Source organism: Semicossyphus pulcher, unplaced genomic scaffold (genome assembly GCF_022749685.1).
Source record: "Semicossyphus pulcher isolate SPU_LCO1_2020_fin unplaced genomic scaffold, fSemPul1.0.p SCAF_23, whole genome shotgun sequence".
Taxonomy (NCBI): Eukaryota; Metazoa; Chordata; class Actinopteri; order Labriformes; family Labridae; genus Semicossyphus; species Semicossyphus pulcher.
The window spans coordinates 14,112,310-14,131,648 of NW_027211697.1; the positions used below are offsets into that span (position 1 = coordinate 14,112,310).

Genomic DNA, 19,339 nt, shown 5'->3' on the forward strand with positions numbered 1-19,339 from the left:
AAGGGGGTGATGTTTCCATGATGAGGAACGTATGGACTTATGGGCTATTCACTGTGATCGTGGTATATGACTCCAATATTCAGTCAATCACTACTTGGAATTTTAATCACTGACAGATAATCACAGTCAGGTTTTATAGAGTGATGCTGAGAGAACTGAATGTTCCCAGTGATGGTTGTAAACAGAGGAAGTAGTTTTTGTACGACTCTCCTGTTATTGTCTCTCACTGTGTCTCTCTGGCACAGTAATACACAGCAGTGTCTTCAGGCTGCACATTCTGTCCGTTTAGAGTCGTTATATTTCTGGAAGAGTCTCAGTCGATGCTGAACTTGTTCTTCAGGGAATCTTTGTAGTCTGTTGTGTATCCCACACGTCCAGTTAGAATCCACTCCAGTCCTTTCCTGCAGGCTGTCTGATCCAGGCTGTAGCATAGCTGCTAACAGAATAAGAGACCTGACAGGTGATGGTCAGACGTTGACCTGGCTGCACAGTCACAGAGGCTGGCTGTGTCAACTGTTGACACTTCACACCTGTGGAGGAAAACATGTTGGATATTGAATCAGTGTAGTAACAGTCAGTGTGCTGTGATCACACAGTCAGTGTCTCTGCCTCAGTGAGACTCACAGGATCCAGCAGCAGCAGAGCTACAGAGAACATGGTTGGTGTTGAAGGTGATCTGATGGGAGCTTCTCTTCTTCTCTGACTCTCAGCCTGATATCAAGTCTTTATAGCAGACTGTGAGGAAGCTCACTTTGCATAGAGAAGGACTCTGACAGACTATAAAAGCAGAATGAACTGTTGGAGCACAAGTAGAAATCCCTTTGTGTTCTTGTGTTATTAACATTTATTTTACACATGAAAGAAAATGTATTTGTAATAAAGAAAATTACTTTATTTGACATTTTTTATGTTTCCACACATGTTACAAGTCAGACAAGTGAGACAAACACACTCTTTAATATTCACATGAACTTAATCTATATTTTTGTTTTTATTTTTCTTGAATCATGAAGGCACGTTAACTTGTAGTTTCAGTTCACATCTCACTGAGGTCGAGGAAAGAATATCACCTGAAAATGTTAATGCTGGTACGTTTAATATGACATTATTCAACAGCAACAATAATTTCACTGTAACTCCTCAATTATTTTGCAAACGTTCAAATGATGAAACAACAAAGTATAAAGACTTTGAAGATGTTGAGAGATTTCTTTGAGCTCAGGACTTTTTAAAGACCAACGATTCAGCTAAATGACTGATGTTGAAGAAGCACAATTTTAATACATGCACCATTTATTTTAAAGTAATGTGTGTTATGAGTCTTAAATTTATTACATACACTTTATACATGCAAAAACATTGATGCTGATGGGAGGGTCTGATACTACCTCTATGATCTATTTTGCAGTATTTAACACCTAAATAAACTTAAAGCCTGTTTGTCCCACTGAGACTGTTGTTATAATCATTAGTGGTCTGAGGGCTCCTCCTCTGGTGGCTTCATGTTACAAGTGTTCAGGCACTGAGGGGTTTTTGTTCAGCTCTGCTGATGGTTTGTGTTATTGTGGGTCTCTGGCACAGTAATACACAGCAGTGTCTTCAGTCTTCAGACTGTTCATCTGCAGATACAGCTGCTGTCTGCTGTTGTCTCTGGAGACGGTGAACCGGCCTTGAACTGACTGAGAGTAGTATTTGCCGCTACCATCATAGTAGATGTAAGTGATCCACTCCAGTCCTTTTCCAGGAGCCTGTCTGACCCAGGCCATAGCCCAGCTGCTGAGTGTGAATCCAGAGCCTGTACAGGTCAGACTGTGGGATTCTCCAGGACGTTTAACCACTGGTTCAGATTGTGTCAGAGTCTGACCATCAACACCTGGAGAGAGGATAAAAACATCAAGTGAAATCAGCTGCTGACAGATATATACGCTATGTAACATGAATATAGTGATGATCTTCACCTGCCCAGCAGACAGTTAACAGCAGCAGTCCTGTCCTGTAGTCCATCATGTTAAACTGTGTGTCCACTGTTCTCTGTCCTCCTCTCTGCAGTCACATAAGTAGAGGAGGAAGACATCACAGTTTGCATTGACTCCTCCTCAGGGAGGAATATCATTTGACTTTTATCTTTGTTATTTTCAGTTCATCAGTTTTACAATGCTGCTAGAGTTAGTGGTTCTATTGACAATAAAAAGAAGAAAGAGATCAACTAGAACATTTTTTATCACTGATTCATCCTCGCACACAATCAGACATGTTAGTTGTGAAACAATCATGCAGGTGTTTTGACATCAGCCGTCATGATTGAGTGACGGAAATGATTGATGTAAAAGTGACTTGAAGACGGAATTATTTGTGTTTCATGTCTTGGTAGAAGAAGGCGATTTTTTAGAAGTAGTTCTGAGCTGATATAATGATCTCGTTAACTCACATAAATATTGAGTCAGTCAGAGACACATTTTTTGGAAAATCCTCCACTTTGTATTTAGTATTTTTATTTTAGTAGTTTAATTTTTACATTTTGTAAAGTGTTTTTGACTAACAACCCTGAAATGTTGTCTTTAAATCAAATTATTATTATTAATATTATTATTGTGTATAATGATAAACCTTGTTGCTTCTACTTTATTTCTCTCAATCTGTCTTTTTCTCTCTTCTACTATAAACTGATGTTGAAACCATTGGTGGTCTGAGGGCTCCTCCTCTGGTGTAAACTGTGTTTGCATCAATTATACATGGGGCTCAAATGAAGTCAAAGCTGATGGACAATGTTTCACACATGTTGAGTTGTTAATGTTCAGATGTCAGAAATATTTTCAGCTCGATCTCGTTGCTGCCGTTTACATTCCCCTAGAAGACATTTTAAGAAATGCACTACAGAATTATTTATCCTCTCTGTGTAAAGGTGTCTGTCAAGTCAAGTCAAATGTATTTGTATAGCACATTTAAAACAACATAAGCTGACCAAAGTGCTTTACAGACAGTGGCAGATAAAACAGTGCAAGAGATATAACAGATTATGAATATAACACACAACAATATACAATTACACATGCATACACACACACACCTATATACACCCATACATACAAACTACTCATACAATATAATTTCAAAACATCTTCATTCACTTAAAGTATTTTCAAAGGCCAAGGAAAAGAGGTGGGCTTTGAGCTGAGCTTTGAATACATTTATTGACTCTGCACTTTGGATAAGAGGAGGCAATGAGTTCCACAGGTTGGGGCCAAAAACTGAAAAGGCGCGATCACCCCGTAGTTTTCGCTTTGCCCGAGGGATGACCAGCAGGGACTGCTCAGAGGATCTGAGTGCTCGTGGTGGGGTAGAGAGGGTTAAAGGGTCTGCTAGGTAAGAGGGAGCCAGTCCATGTAGCGACTTAAAAACAAGAAATACAATTTTAAAATGTAGTCTGAAAACTAACAGGAAGCCAGTGGAGAGAGGCGAGTACTGGGGAAATATAATCGCGCTTTCGTGTACCTTTTAAAAATCTGGCAGCAGCATTTTGCACATACTGCAGACGTGAGAGGGAGGACTGACTGACCCCCACATATAGAGATGCAGTAGTCCAAACGGGAAGTAATAAATGCATGCAGTCCTGTCCTGTAATCCATCATGTTAAACTGTGTGTCCACTGTTCTCTGTCCTCCTCTCTGCAGTCACATAAGTAGAGGAGGAAGACATCACAGTTTGCATTGACTCCTCCTCAGGGAGGAATATCATTTGACTTTCATCTGTTATTTTCAGTTCATCAGACTGAAGCAGTAAGTTCTTCTCTTGTTTGACACCAGAAGATCTGCTCCCATATAAACCTCTATCAGGTGTTAACTGCCCGTGATGTTCTTTCATTATAGATCTCACTGTCGACATGTGTGGGAGGTTTTGTCTCCTTTGTTTCTGGGTATCTGCCCAGAGTTTAGATTGGTATTGAAAGCTTCATTTGTTGTAGGTTTGTAGTTTGTGGCGGCTGTGGCTCAGTGGTAGAGTCGGTCGTCTTTCAATCGGAAGGTCGGAGGTTCGATCCCCAGCTCCCTCAGGCTACATGTCAAAGTGTCTTTGGGCAAGACACTGAAACCCAAATTGCACCCAGTGGCATAGCCAAAGGGTATGAATGTGATATCTGATTGACAGTTGGGCACTTTAGTAGCAGCCTCTGCCATCAGTGTGTGAATGGATGAATGTGATATGTAGTGTAAAAAGCAGCTCTGAGTGAGAAAAGCGCTCTATAAGTACAGTCCATTTACCATTTGAATAATAAAGGTGACTTCTGGTTCAGTTTCCAATGCCCACATGATTCTGATAATGATCAGTTCTATTGATGGAAATTATATTATATAATATCACTTCATGCATACGTGTATTGGTGTTTATCTCAACTTATTTTTTTTAAATTCATGAATTCTTGATTTAAACGTCTTCATGAATGTTATGTGTGTGAAGCAGGGAGGGGCAGTCGAGTAGAAACATGCCTGGAAATCACCTTTGCTTCACATGTGATATTTTCATTTCAGAACACTCAACATTTAAAATGTCCCAACATTTACAGAATATAAATGTCTGAATGTTTCGACTGAGAGACATTTGATTTTTAAGCATCATGTAATTTATTTTCAAATTGCAAACAACCAGAAGCATTCATTGATAATATTTATTAAAATCAGCGTTGCTGTAACAATGAAGAAGAGGACTACTGGAAACTAAAGGAGCAGCCATGAATAGAAACTAGAAACCAGCAAGAGGAGAAGACACTTTATGTCCTTATAAGGCAACACACAAGGAGGCTTATTTACATCCATGGGACAGTAAAGTTTATTAAAATGTTTTCTCTCCGTCTCACAGAAAGAGTTGGTGAAACTTCAGTCATATCAAACGTCATGAGATTGATGTTTAAATCACATGTTTTATGTCCTAAATAATAAACACCACCATGACTTTGGCTAAAGACCGGTTCAGTCTCTAATGCACGTATGATTCTGATAACTTATCAGTTTGATATTTTTTAGTATGTTCTCAAAAAGGAACTGACTTTCAGAGACGAGGAACACTGAGCAAAGTAATCAACCTCATTTGTATAAGTTGTTGAATGCTTTAATATTTAATAATGTATCGTGGAGTTTGTTACTGTGACAAAATACACTATTTTATCAGTGATTGGAACATTGTCTATTATTTCCAATGTTCTAAAGACTGTTTCTGTTGTTGCTGTAACAGTGAACTGATGTTGAAATCTTTGGTGGTCTGAGGGCTCCTCCTGTGGTGGCTTCATGTTAGTGTTCACAAGGGGAGAAACTGTTTTTATCGATGATACTTGGTGCTCAAATATTGTAAAAGTTAATAATATTTCCCAGATGTCAAGTTTTTAAAGTTCAGATTTCAGCATAAAGTTATCAGCACTATCTTGTTGCTGCCGTTTACATTCCCCCAAACAACAAATCCAAAAAGAGTGCAACAGAATTATAATTTTAATTGTGCTAATGAACCAGTGTATTAGTATCTAAATAACTCAAATATGACAATGTATCTTTTTCTATTCTACTTTAAACAATGTGTCCTTTTGTTCTGTGTGTTGCAGGAATGGGCTAAAACATTGAATCATTGTGGAACTCTGTTGTGCAATGACAAATGAATGATGATGAATTCTTGATGGAAACGACTTTAACATTCAGACGAATGAGATTAAACAAGACTTCAACATTGAATCTATAATAAGAATTTACATTATGGCACATCAGTATTACAAACATATGTTCCAACTGTCCCCAGTGATGGTTGTAAATAGAGGAAGTAGTTTTTGTACGACTCTCCTGTTATTGTCTCTCACTGTGGCTCTTCTGGCACAGTAATACACAGCAGAGTCCTCTGGCTTTAAGTTGGACAGTCTCAGATACGCTATGCTGCTGCTGTCATCTCTGCTGACTTCTGCACGTCCTCGCACACTGCTGGCATAAGTGTTCCTGCTGGCATCAGAGAAACTGCTCCCTATCCATTCCAGGGCTTTTCCTGCAGGTCGTCTTATCCAGCTCATAACACAGCAGTTAAAAGTGAAGCCAGATCCCCTGCAGGAGAGACTGAGAGTCTCCCCGGGCATTTTCACCACTGAACTGGAAGGAATGGACTCCATACTCTGACCTGTACAACCTGATGAGAGGAAAGCAGACAGGAACCACAGGAGAAAGTGAGACGGGGAGCTGGAATCACTGACTGACCATCAGGCGATGTTGTCTGATAAAATATTAAAGAGCAAGAAGCAGGAGAACTCACAGGGCAGAGAGAGAGCAACCAGCAGAAGAGTGAGTGTGTTCATCATCCTGAGGCTGGAGATGTGACCTCTGAAGCTCCACACAGAGGACGAGAGCAGTCAGCAGGACACAAGTACTCTGCACACACTGAACATTTGCATCAAGAGGGAGTGGCTCCTGAACTCAGCACTGTTAGAGTTCAATTCAACATTTCATGTAGCTGATTGTCCATCTATGCTGGATGTTTGAAGTAACAGGTTCATGCTCAATCATTTCATAACACATCCATTTAAAATACATCCTCCATTTATTAAACTGAAGCAGGTCAATTTAATTTAATCTGAGTCTCTTACATTTAAACATGTTTTAATAATTCATACACTAACACATTTGAATACAACTTTTATTTTATATTCTATTTGTACATTTTTCATTCATGATCACTGATGAAAAGATTCAGACTTTTTGGAAATATCTGATATGACCATTACATTTTTAAAATTATTTCCGAATATGATTGTATATTATTTAAAGCCTGTTTGTCCCACTGAGACTGTTGTTATAATCATTAGTGGTCTGAGGGCTCCTCCTCTGGTGGCTTCATGTTACAAGTGTTCAGGCACTGAGGGGTTTTTGTTCAGCTCTGCTGATGCTTTGTGTTATTGTGGCTCTCTGGCACAGTAATACACAGCAGTGTCTTCAGTCTTCAGACTGTTCATCTGCAGATACAGCTGCTGTCTGCTGTCGTCTCTGGAGACGGTGAACCGGCCTTGAACTGACTGAGAGTAGGATTTGGTGCTGCCGCCAGCATCAGCAGCGACCCACTCCAGTCCTTTTCCAGGAGCCTGTCTGACCCAGTGCATCCAGTAGCTGCTGAGTGTGAATCCAGAGGCTGTAAACAAGGATAAACAAAAATGATGCAATGACGATTGTTTGAAATTGATGAGAGCTTAATTTAATGTCCTTTCAGCCGTGAGTAGATTTGAGATCAACAGTAACAACTCTGTTGTAGTCAGCTCCATAAGCGCACAGTGCACGTTTCTGTTCAAGTAGACTCTGTAGCATTAATAACGAACTGTTCCATCGGGTGGGTACGTCTTGCTCAAGTCTTTTGATAGGCTGACCCAGTTGTTTCTGGATACTTTGAAGTCGCCAGTAGGCAAGCTGGGAGTGTTGGCCAACAATGCGTCTTTCAGAGGCTATTAAATGCTTCACATGTGATGCTTCATTGTGACGAAACTCCTTCGGCAACGGGAAGCTGGAGTGTACGCTCCATGTACGGCAGGCTGGGTAAATCCGTATCCCTCATGGCCTTTTCCATGTTCTTGGCATGATCTCTTAGAATAACGTGCACTTTTTCCTTCGGTATCCCCGTTGCTCGTAACATGTCACTGAATGCAACTGTGGTGTGTGACCTGCAGAACTCTTGAGGATAAAGAACTACTTTGTTTATGTAGCAGCATAGAAATATATTTATTTCTCTATGCAGTGTGCGGCTTCAATTAACGGAGCGCCACTGGTGGCCAATCATTGAACTAGAGGGAAGCATTTAAGCAGCGACTTCCCCCCTGCCTCTTTCTTTTGCGCTCCTGTCTGTCACTTCCGGCTGCGTCAGAGCGACTGGTGTGCCCCTGGCGCGTGCATGTCTCTCTCCGGGTTGCTGTGGTGAGTGTTCTCATCTCTCTCTGCGTTATTGTGCATGCTCATAGCTGGCTAATGCTAGTGTGGTCGCAAGTGAGATGCCGGTAGCTGCCTGGGTCTCTCTCTTCTGCCCTCCTCTCGTGTGTGTGTGGGTCTGCTGCTGCTGAGAGGTATGTAGATCCATCACTGTAGGTCGCAACCGCATCATTGTCAGCTAGATGGTAACTATTAATATTTCTGACAGGTGAAGTTGAACTGAGTGGCTGTAAATATTTCGCCGCTATACGTCACGTCACCATCAGCTGACGAGGAAACACTGCTGCTTTGTGTTCGAGGATCCGACTGACTGTTTGGAAGTTGTTTGGTTGTCCGTCTCTTGCCCTGCATGCTGCTCGTCTGGCCACCTGCTAGAGTTGGCTGCTTCACCTCCTCCTTCAGAGGGAGACGGATGCCAGCCACACCGCTTATTGGCATTTAATGGACATTTTAATGGTGTGATCGAGTGGTGGGGATTTATGTCCCTTTTTGATTAGATTAATTTCTATAAGTGTACTCCTGTTGTTTGATTATTTTGATTTAGTCAGATTACCTGTTCCTTAGTTCCTTTATTTGAATTTGGGTAGTTTGTGGGTTTTCCTTTGGGTGTGTAGGTAGTTTCCTTTTTGTGTGAACTTAAGTTGTTTGTTTTGTTTCATTTGGGAAGTTAATTTGTATAGTTTGTCTAATTTGTAACCTACCGATAAGTTAGTATAGTTTTGTTATATTGTTTGTTTGTTTTATTGTTTCAACTTCACTAAATGTGTTATTCCTTTTCAGTTGCTGAGGGCCGGTGGTGGTACTGGTGATCCAGGTGGCGGTATCCCCCCCCTTTGTGTGCTGTGCTCCCCTGGGATTTAGTTACTTCACCATCGTGTGTGTGTCACTTGTGCCTGGGTGATTTGTTTGGTTTGTTTTGGTGGATCCCTCCCCCCTTCACTAGTCCCTCGTCCATCTGGTAAGCCTCAGCACCTGATTAGGTTTTTCTTTATTTTGATCAATAAACTGCCCAGTTAGGCTCAACATGGACATGAGACACACACTCGAACTCCAGATGTCACTTGTGAAACTCATCAAAGTGATCTTGTTCTTCATAAGGCTGTCGATAAGCGTATAGATTGTTTGGTATAACTGCGGCTGGCGTACATCTGTGAAATATTTACGCCCCGGCAGAGAGTAACGTAGATCCATGTATGACATGAGTCATCTGAGCCCCTCGTCTTTCACAACTGACAGCGGCTGGTGATCAATACCATTATTTTGGTGGATTTCTTTCTGACCTTGCTCTCTGGTTGCTGTCATTGAAATGTCTCTGCTGCAGATGTTTGAGTGAGTCGTGGCAGTGTTGCTGATGCCAGCTGCTCTCTCTCCTTAGTGCTACAAGCTCACTTTGAATACTCGTCATATTCTTTGACGTGACTCAACCTCAAACGTCTGAGATTTGTGGTGTTGAATGTTATCGTTTGCGTTCCCCCACGAGGTACTAACTTGGAACACACCTTGCAAATGACTAATTTATTATCTTCTTCAGATACCAAGTAAAACCGCCAGACCGGTGACGCCATTTTAGTGTCGCTTAGAGAAATTGTTTTTTTGCATCATCTGATCAGCTCTTATGATCGGCCTTTAATACAGGCCACTGATCAAAGCAGTTAGTATGTATATCGGCTGATCACGATCGGTGGCCGACCAATTGGGGCACCGTTAGAATGAACATGACAGTTAATCACAATCAGTATTGCAAAAATGTGTTCCAAGTGTCCCATGTGGTGCTGGCAAATAGAGGAAGTAGTTTTTGTACGACTCTCCTGTTATTGTCTCTCACTGTGGGTCTCTGGCACAGTAATACACAGCAGTGTCTTCAGTCTTCAGACTGTTCATCTGCAGATACACCTGCTGTCTGCTGTTGTCTCTGGAGACGGTGAACCGGCCTTGAACTGACTGAGAGTAGAATTTGCCGCTACTATCACTGTAGATGAAAGCGACCCACTCCAGTCCTTTTCCAGGAGCCTGTCTGACCCAGACCATATTGTAGCTGCTGAATGTGAATCCGGAGCCTGTACAGGTCAGACTGTGGGATTCTCCAGGACCTTTAACCACTGGTCCAGATTGTGTCAGAGTCTGACCATCAACACCTGGAGAGAGGATAAAAACATCAAGTGAAATCAGCTGCTGACAGATATATACGCTATGTAACATGAATATAGTGATGATCTTCACCTGCCCAGCAGACAGTTAACAGCAGCAGTCCTGTCCTGTAGTCCATCATGTTAAACTGTGTGTCCACTGTTCTCTGTCCTCCTCTCTGCAGTCACATAAGTAGAGGAGGAAGACATCACAGTTTGCATTGACTCCTCCTCAGAGAGGAATATCATTTGACTTTCATCTGTTATTTTCAGTTCATCAGACTGAAGCAGTAAGTTCTTCTCTTGTTTGACACCAGAAGATCTGCTCCCATATAAACCTCTATCAGGTGTTAACTGCCCGTGATGTTCTTTCATTATAGATCTCACTGTCGACATGTGTGGGAGGTTTTGTCTCCTTTGTTTCTGGGTATCTGCCCAGAGTTTAGATTGGTATTGAAAGCTTCATTTGTTGTAGTTTGAATAATAAAGGTGACTTCTGGTTCAGTTTCCAATGCTCACATGATTCTGATAATGATCAGTTCTATTGATGGAAACAGAAGAGTTCTTTCATGAAGTCTCAAGTTTTTCTTTCTGCTGTAACAGTGAACTGATGTTGACATCATTGTTGGTCTGAGGGCTCCTCCTGTTGTTCACATTGTAAACTGTGTGTTTACATCAGTGATGCTTGGGGCTGTATTGTAGCCAAAGTCGATGGACAATGTTACCCAGATGTTGACTTATTAATGTTAAGATGTCAGCCATACTTTCAGGCTCATATTGTTTCTGCAGTTTACTTTTCCCCTCAGCTGCAAATAATAAAAAAACACTGCAGAACTATGTCTTCATGCACACGTGTATTGGTGTTTATCTAAATAGTATCTGTATTTTTTCATTTTAATTCATGATATTCTGTGTGTGTTTCATGTGTGTGAAGTAGAGGTGCTACATATTCACATGATCGAGTTGTAAAATGACAGAAAAAATGGTCGTGCCAAATAAACAGAAATCAATATAACAAAACTAGGCCGGACTAAAAAGTCTAACTCAAACAAACAAAAAGACCTAACTATGTTCTCTAAAAAAGAGCTCCACCAGAACAAATACAGAGGTGGCACCAACCAATAAACCGAGTGTTTCTAGACAAACAAACAAACTGTGTGTGCAAAATGTACACAGTACCCCAAACTCACCTATGTCACAAACCTCCCACCACACACCTTTTCAACATCAGTTTCTTTAATAGAGCTGCTGCAGCTCCAGCAGGCAGCACAGACAACAATCGAAAAGAGTGAACTGCGCTTGCTTTCTCCTTATCTCGTTAGCCCACGATACTGATGGCTAGCTGTGGTGTGAGGGAGCCAATGAGCAGCCTGCACAGGTGAAGCTCAATCAGGTGGTTATCACCTGGGGGAAAGTGGAGAGAGAAAAAAAAGAGAGGAGAGCAGGAAGGAAAAACACCTAGACTGGCCCTGCCCTTCTCTCACACGTAACAGTGCACTTAGTGTAACCGAGCTCGTTGAAGTGTGTGTGTGGTAGCTGAACTTGTTCTTCAGAGCATTATTCAAAGAATAACCAGAGACCTGACAGGTGATGGTCAAAGACTGTCCAGGCTGCACAACCATTGAGTCTGGCTGGATGAGGTCGATACTGTTCACACCTGTGGAAACACAAACCAACATGATCTCCATCATTCATCTGATTATTCCCTGTTTCTAATGTGTTTATTAGTTTAAAGCTGCTCACAGGATCCAGCTGTCAGCAGCAGCTTGTTGAGATGGTGATCAACAACGATGTCCACACATGAACCTGCATTAACTGTTGAGCCAGCAACTTCAATGTTGTGTTTGTGTTGTGGTGGAGCGGGTTCACAGAGGAGGATGAAAGTCTGTTTCAGTCCAGGGTTTGTGTGTCGGTTATTTAAGAACAATGAGATAAGCAGATATGTACGGTGGCCGGCAAGGGCAAACGCGCTGCAACAGCCCAAACAATTTCAATTAGAAGAAACGAGCTGCAAATTCAGAAACGATGTAAATTCAAAAACACAAGCAAAAGTCCAAAACAAAAGCAAACAAGAAGGCAGCTTCGTGACACAGAAGACAGCCTAAGTGGGGGTTCAGATGGGAAATCTCACTGGTGCCGAACTCTGCAAGAAAACCACCACGCTACTGTCTTCCCTGTTCTCAAACTGAGCAGTGTTGGTCTCTGGCCATATGGTAGCGGCCCGGCCGTGACTTCTGCTGCGGACGAGATAACCCCAAACACCCAAACTACCTTTTGCTAGTTGAGTTAACACGGACACTTAACTGTACTCGGAGCCCGATACCGGACAGAGTAATCATAAAGAACCACTAGCTGCACGGCTAACAGAAGCCACAATTAGCAGCGGTTAATTTAGTTAAGCTATCAGTTGATCGGGAGCCGTGTCTCAACAAAAGTGTGTGATTTCTTTGCTCATATTTTAAAGTTGTCAGTAGTACATGACCAACAGAGACACTCCGCTCCAGCAGCGTCTAAAATGAGAAAGTCTGAGAGGTAATAAATTCACTGTCTCGTCTCCCTCTCTCTCCAGTTAATACTAACCTGTCACACAGAGCGCCCCCTACAGGCCTGGAGCTCTTCCGTTGTGTTGGCTGTATTTGCAGCGTTTTTCTTTTGCATGTGTTTTCTGGGTTTGTGTGTTTTTGACTTTGCATCGTTTCTGTATTTGCAGCGTGTTTGATGTTAATGTATTTGTTTTGGCTTTTTGCAGCAGTTTTTTCATTTGCAGCGCGTTCCCGTCTTTTAATTTGTTTTAGACTTTTGCTTGTGTTTTTGAATTTACATCGTTTCTGAATTTGCAGCTCATTTCTTGTAAACAAAATTGTTTGGGCTGTTGCAGCACGTTTGCCCTTGCCGGCCACCGTAGACATGAGTGTCTCATTACAGTAACAGAGCAGAGAGAGACTGGACACTGACTGCCATCTAGTGTTTCTATAAAGAGAACTGCATTATTATTTTCACTCTCATACTGAGACTGATTTTAGATGCCAAATAATATAAACAATAATGCAACAATAATGTAAACATGTAGTATTTATTTAATTTATATCTAGACAATTATTTTAGCAGATGGATTTTCTGTTATTGTCTGTTACATGAGTAAGTGATCATTACTGTAAGACAGCCTTTGAATTCTATGGTTATTGTTGATCGATCAGTGCAGTAAAGATGAGTCCTGAAGGATTTTGTACAGCTGCTCAGCCTCCTCCAGTCACTGTGTGTCTCTGGCACAGTAATACACAGCAGTGTCTTCAGTCTTCAGACTGTTCATCTGCAGATACAGCTGCTGTCTGCTGTTGTCTCTGGAGACGGTGAACCGGCCTTGAACTGACTGAGAGTAGTAGATGCTGCTGCCACCAGTGCTGATGAAAGCAATCCACTCCAGTCCTTTTCCAGGAGCCTGTCTGACCCAGTGCATGTGGTAATCAGTGAATGTGAATCCAGAGCCTGTACAGGTCAGTCTGTGGGATTCTTCAGGACGTTTAACCACTGGTTCAGATTGTGTCAGAGTCTGAGCATCAACACCTGGAGAGAGGATAAAAACATCAAGTGAAATCAGCTGCTGACAGATATATACGCTATGTAACATGAATATAGTGATGATCTTCACCTGCCCAGCAGACAGTTAACAGCAGCAGTCCTGTCCTGTAGTCCATCATGTTAAACTGTGTGTCCACTGTTCTCTGTCCTCCTCTCTGCAGTCACATAAGTAGAGGAGGAAGACATCACAGTTTGCATTGACTCCTCCTCACAGAGAGAAACTGGGCCACTTTAATTTACCTCACCTCTCGTGTATTAAAGTTTGCTCACATTTGTATGAAGAGACAAAAAGACTGATCATTCTTTTTGGCGCCTCATCAGAGGAAACTTGGCCTCTTCTAAGCTCCAGTAGAAGTCGGGTACAAAGAGAAGCTGATGTTGATTCTTCAGAGTCTTCACACTGCATTTCCATCAGTTCTAATTGCAGACTCTCATCCACTTCTTCTGCATCCATCAAGAAGGAGGTAGAGAACAGCTGGATGTCTTTGTCAATAGCAGAAAAATGATCCCAGACACATATTTCCCTTTCTTAGCAGAGAAGTTGGCCTTTGGAAAAGCAGATTTAATTTCACACAGCGTGGGGAAGTGTGCAGCATTGAAGTTGCCTCATTGTGTCTCAAAGAGACGGAGCTTCACACAGAAGGCTTTCATGTGTGTGTAAAGCTGTGGCACAAACTGCTCTTTGGACATTGGAAGATTAGGTCCCCGTATTCAGCATCGATTTCAGGAGAGCCTGAAATTCTCTGTGATAGAGCCCTCGAGCTCGAAATATGTTTTCAGAAGTGTTCATCACGTCGCCAAGCTGGACCTTCTTGGCACAGAGTTATTGTCAAACGTTCTCGTCAATTCCTGCAAACAAGAAATCAACAAAGTGGCCTCTGTGCTCTCATCACATGCAATCAAGTAGAAATCAAAAGCTCAAGCTTCATCTGACACTTGATGCTTTAAGTCAGCTGACAAGTCTTGGATTCGCTGGGCGACTGTGTTTCTGGACGTGCTGACGTTGAATTCCTGCATTTTCTCTGGTCACATTATTCCTGCCACTTTAGTGAGGCACTGTTTCATGAAGTCACCCTCTGAGGAAGGTTTCCCGTGTCGGGCAATGAGTTGAGCTACCTCGTACCTGGTGACTGTGGCATCTTCTTGTGTTTTGTTAGGATGGAAAAAATACTGTTGTTGAGCTAACAGGCTAGCTGCCATTTGCTTAACTTTCTGTTCTGGCTCGGCACCAGTGTAGGACGTGTCGGACTGATGCTTGGTTTCATCGTGTCGTTGAACATTGTAGTCTTTCATCACTGCAGCAGTTTCAATGCAAATCCAACAGACACACTTCCCCTTGACTTCCATGAAGAAATATTCATTTTCCCACCGTGTCTGAAACTTTCTGCACTCACTTGCTAATTTGTGTTTCTTTGGTTTTCATGTTTAATCACCCGTGGCAAAATCTTCTCTGAGTGATTGCACCTGTTTTGTGAGGACGGAGAAGCTGCCTTGTTCAAGACAGCAGCGCCGCCTAGTGTCAAAACTAAGACGTACAATACAGTCAAGCACAAGCTTTATTTTCTCATGCGGGCCATATTCCATTCTGTGTTTAGGAATTGCTGCAAATTAGAAATGGACCACAGGCCGCTGTTGGCCCACGGGCCGTATCTCACTTCCTCTACTATCCCTTCACACATTGGCAATTTAAAAAAAAAGATATTTGATTGATGAATATAAATAAAATCTTACATATAGCCACTTTAAAGTTTTGCCAAAGTGAGTTTTTCCAACAAATCAAACCTTCAGAGTTTTTCTTTCTGTCGTTTATTTTCTCACTGAGTTCTCATCAGTTTTATTTCTCAGAACATCATTAGGAAAAAAACAGCAGGAATAAATGTGTAGAAAACATTTGTGGATATTAATGAAGCTTTAACAACAAAGTGAGGAAACGTGTGTAAGCCCTCAGAACATAGATGCCATTTAACCCCATGTTATTTAGTCAAAGACAGAAATTCCATCTTCAATGTTTCATTTGTTTCATGGAAACCTTTTTGAGACAGAGTTGTGAAGAGAAATAATGTCACTATTTCACATGTTGACACTTCACTGTATATTAAATATCTTTTTATACATTATAATCTTTGACTTTTCCTGTTTCTAAATATGTCTGTTCTGTTCTTAACAGTGAACTGTTGTTATAATCATTAGTGGTCTGAGGGCTCCTCCTCTGGTGGCTTCATGTTACAAGTGTTCAGGCACTGAGGGGTTTTTGTTCAGCTCTGCTGATGGTTTGTGTTATTGTGTCTCTCAGGCACAGTAATACACAGCAGTGTCTTCAGTCTTCAGACTGTTCATCTGCAGATACACCTGCTGTCTGCTGTCGTCTCTGGAGATGGTGAACCGGCCTTGAACTGACTGAGAGTAGTATTTGCTGGTGACTTGAATTTGAGTGATCCACTCCAGTCCTTTTCCAGGAGCCTGTCTGATCCAGTTCATATAGTGGCTGCTGAATGTGAATCCAGAGGCTGTACAGGTCAGTCTGTGGGATTCTCCAGGACGTTTAACCACTGGTTCAGATTGTGTCAGAGTCTGACCATCAACACCTGGAGAGAGGATAAAAACATCAAGTGAAATCAGCTGCTGACAGATATATACGCTATGTAACATGAATATAGTGATGATCTTCACCTGCCCAGCAGACAGTTAACAGCAGCAGTCCTGTCCTGTAGTCCATCATGTTAAACTGTGTGTCCACTGTTCTCTGTCCTCCTCTCTGCAGTCACATAAGTAGAGGAGGAAGACATCACAGTTTGCATTGACTCCTCCTCAGGGAGGAATATCATTTGACTTTTATCTCTGTTATTTTCAGTTCATCAGACTGAAGCAGTAAGTTCTTCTCTTGATTGACACCAGAAGATCTGCTCCCATATAAACCTCTATCAGGTGTTAACTGCCCGTGATGTTCTTTCATTATAGATCTCACTGTCGACATGTGTGGGAGGTTTTGTCTCCTTTGTTTCTGGGTATCTGCCCAGAGTTTAGATTGGTATTGAAAGCTTCATTTGTTGTAGTCTGAATAATAAAAGTGACTTCTGGTTCAGTTTCCAATGCTCACATGATTCTGATAATGATCAGTTCTATTGATGGAAACAGAAGAGTTCTTTCATGAAGTCTCAAGTTTTTCTTGCTGCTGTAACAGTGAACTGATGTTGACATCATTGTTGGTCTGAGGGCTCCTCCTGTTGTTCACATTGTAAACTGTGTGTTTACATCAGTGATGCTTGGGGCTGTATTGTAGCCAAAGTCGATGGACAATGTTACCCAGATGTTGACTTATTAATGTTAAGATGTCAGCCATACTTTCAGGCCTATCTCGTTTCTGCAGTTTACATTTCCCCTCAGCTGCAAACACAAATTCAAATGCACTACAGAATTATTACTTCATGCATACGTGTATTGGTGTTCCTCTAAATAACTTTATTTAAATAGTTTTATTTTAATTCATGACATTCTTGATTTAAACGTTTTTATGAATGTTATGTGTGTGAAGCAGGGAGGGGCAGTCGAGTGGAAACATGCCTGGAAATCACCTTTGCTTCACATGTGATATTTTCATTTACATTTAAATGTCCCAACATTTACAGAATATTAATGTCTGAATGTTTTGCATTGAAAGAAATATGATACTGAAACATTATGTTGATTTTCAAATGACAAACATTATTACTTCATGTTAATTTAACATTCATGGACAATAGAAAATGTTATTAGAATCAGCACTGCTATAACAATGAAGATAAGCACTAATGGAAACTAAAAACATCCAAAGTCATTGTGAAAATGTGTTTGTATGTCTGGTTGGTGGATTGGTTTGTCCTCAGTTTGCAGTGAGATTAATAACGATGGAAGAGATGTAGATTTGCATTGACTCCGCCTCACAGAGCTGAAAATAGAAGCATGAAGATTTAGCCTCATATTTCCATGTTGTTTTTTATTGGAGGTTTCAGGGCTGGTTGGACAAGACGTGCACGATAAATCAAACTGAATGGATCGAGTCTTTGGTGCCAGATTTCAGCAGACAGACAGACAGACAGTAGAAGCAACATATAACCCCTTTCATTCATTAATGACACGTTGCACTAATGAGTTTTATAGCCTGACGTGAGACACAACTTTGTTTGTAGAGCGGTACCAGGATTCTTTCAAGCTTCCAAACCACTTTGTCTTTTTCATGGTGACTGGACTTTTCTCATTGCATTCTCAACAAGCAAGTTGAAACACGAGACAAACACATTCACACATATTGTCACCTGAAAGGATTAAAACAGCCCTGAATCCTTTGAGATGGATTGGATGTACTTTTTACATCGATCTCATTATATGTCTCTGTCCGGGATGAGTAAGGCTGTCTGCTGTCGTCTCTGAAGATGGTGAACTTGAACCCTCTGAGAGTAGCATTGACCATCACCATTATTCATCTTGGTAACTCACTCCAGTCCTTTCCATGCAGCCTGTCTGATCCAGGACATCCTGCAGCTGCTGAATTTGAGTCCAGAGCCTGTACAGGTGAATGTGTGAGTTTCTCCAGTTACAAGTGATTAGGACTGAGTCTTGATTTGTAATCTACACCAAATCAAATGACTTGGTAAAAAAGATTATGGTATGTAAACCCAGATGTCATTGAGATCACATGGCTGTTTCCCTGTGGAGGTTTTTGTGCAGCTGCTCCACTGTCTTCACTCACTGTGTCTTGTCGAGCACAGAAGTAAACAGCAGAATCTTCTGCTGTCAGGCTGTTGACCTGGGGTCCGTTTCACAAAGCAGGTTTATTGAAAACTCTGAGTCTGTTAACCCTGAAATGAGGGAAACTCTGAGTTTTTCGTTTCACAAAGGGAGGTAACTCAAACCAGAGAAAGAGGGGTAACTCTAGCCTGTTTCACAGAGAGAGGTAACTTAAGCTCTCGGTCAGTTACCGTAGTAACAGCCTCTATGAACCAAACCTGGTCGGGAGCAGGTTTTCTTCAGGAAACTCAGAGTTTCGTTCCGTCTCCTCCCTCTAGAATACAAAAAACCCTCATTCGACTTCCTCATTTATTCAGCCCGTCTCACGCGTGTTTGAGCGGTTACAAATTTAAAAAAAAGAAACGTTCCGTCTCTGTGCTGCTCTGACCCCTTTAAAAAGGTCTTTTATAATTATGATAAAAAAAATCAAAAGACAAATCTGTGTCAGTCATAACTTTTAGATTTTTCCACCACTACTGCCGAGAGCGCTCAAATAAGACGTTTAATAAGTTATTGGATTTGTTTTTAAACTAACACAATTCAGTTTAATCAACATAAATTATAATGTATGTGAAGTCAGCATCATGTTAGGGATAAAGCTGATGCACATTAAAACAGCCACTGAATGATATTTAATCTGTTTAATATTTAAAATCTGACTGAAGTGAGGTTCAGCCATGAGCCTGTTCTGCCTGAGCCGCACCTTTGAATGATGTTCTGGTATTTTATTTTTAACTGCTTCCATGTATGTTTTTCTCTGGATTGCTCCTAAATTAATATAAATTTTAGCTTCCGGTCGTGATTAAGTATTAAATAAACAGACCAGTTCAAACTTGCAAATTTACTCGAGCAGCAGTTTCTTCCCACGCCGCTTCTCTCTCTTTTGCAGCTGCAGCCGTGTTACTTTATTTTTCTAAAAACATGCTCGTATTCGCTGAACGT

At 41.3% G+C, this 19,339-nt stretch overlaps 1 gene segment (V, D, J or C); it reads right to left on the reverse strand.

Annotated features, from left to right (window-relative positions):
- Positions 1-223: 223 nt before the first annotated feature.
- Positions 224-13,934, reverse strand: LOC138603253 (Ig heavy chain V region MC101-like). The segment is given in 4 exon segments: positions 224-302; positions 11,597-11,711; positions 11,798-11,819; positions 13,920-13,934. Coding segments are annotated over 4 exon segments (231 nt in total).
- Between the last annotated feature and the right edge of the window lie 5,405 nt (positions 13,935-19,339).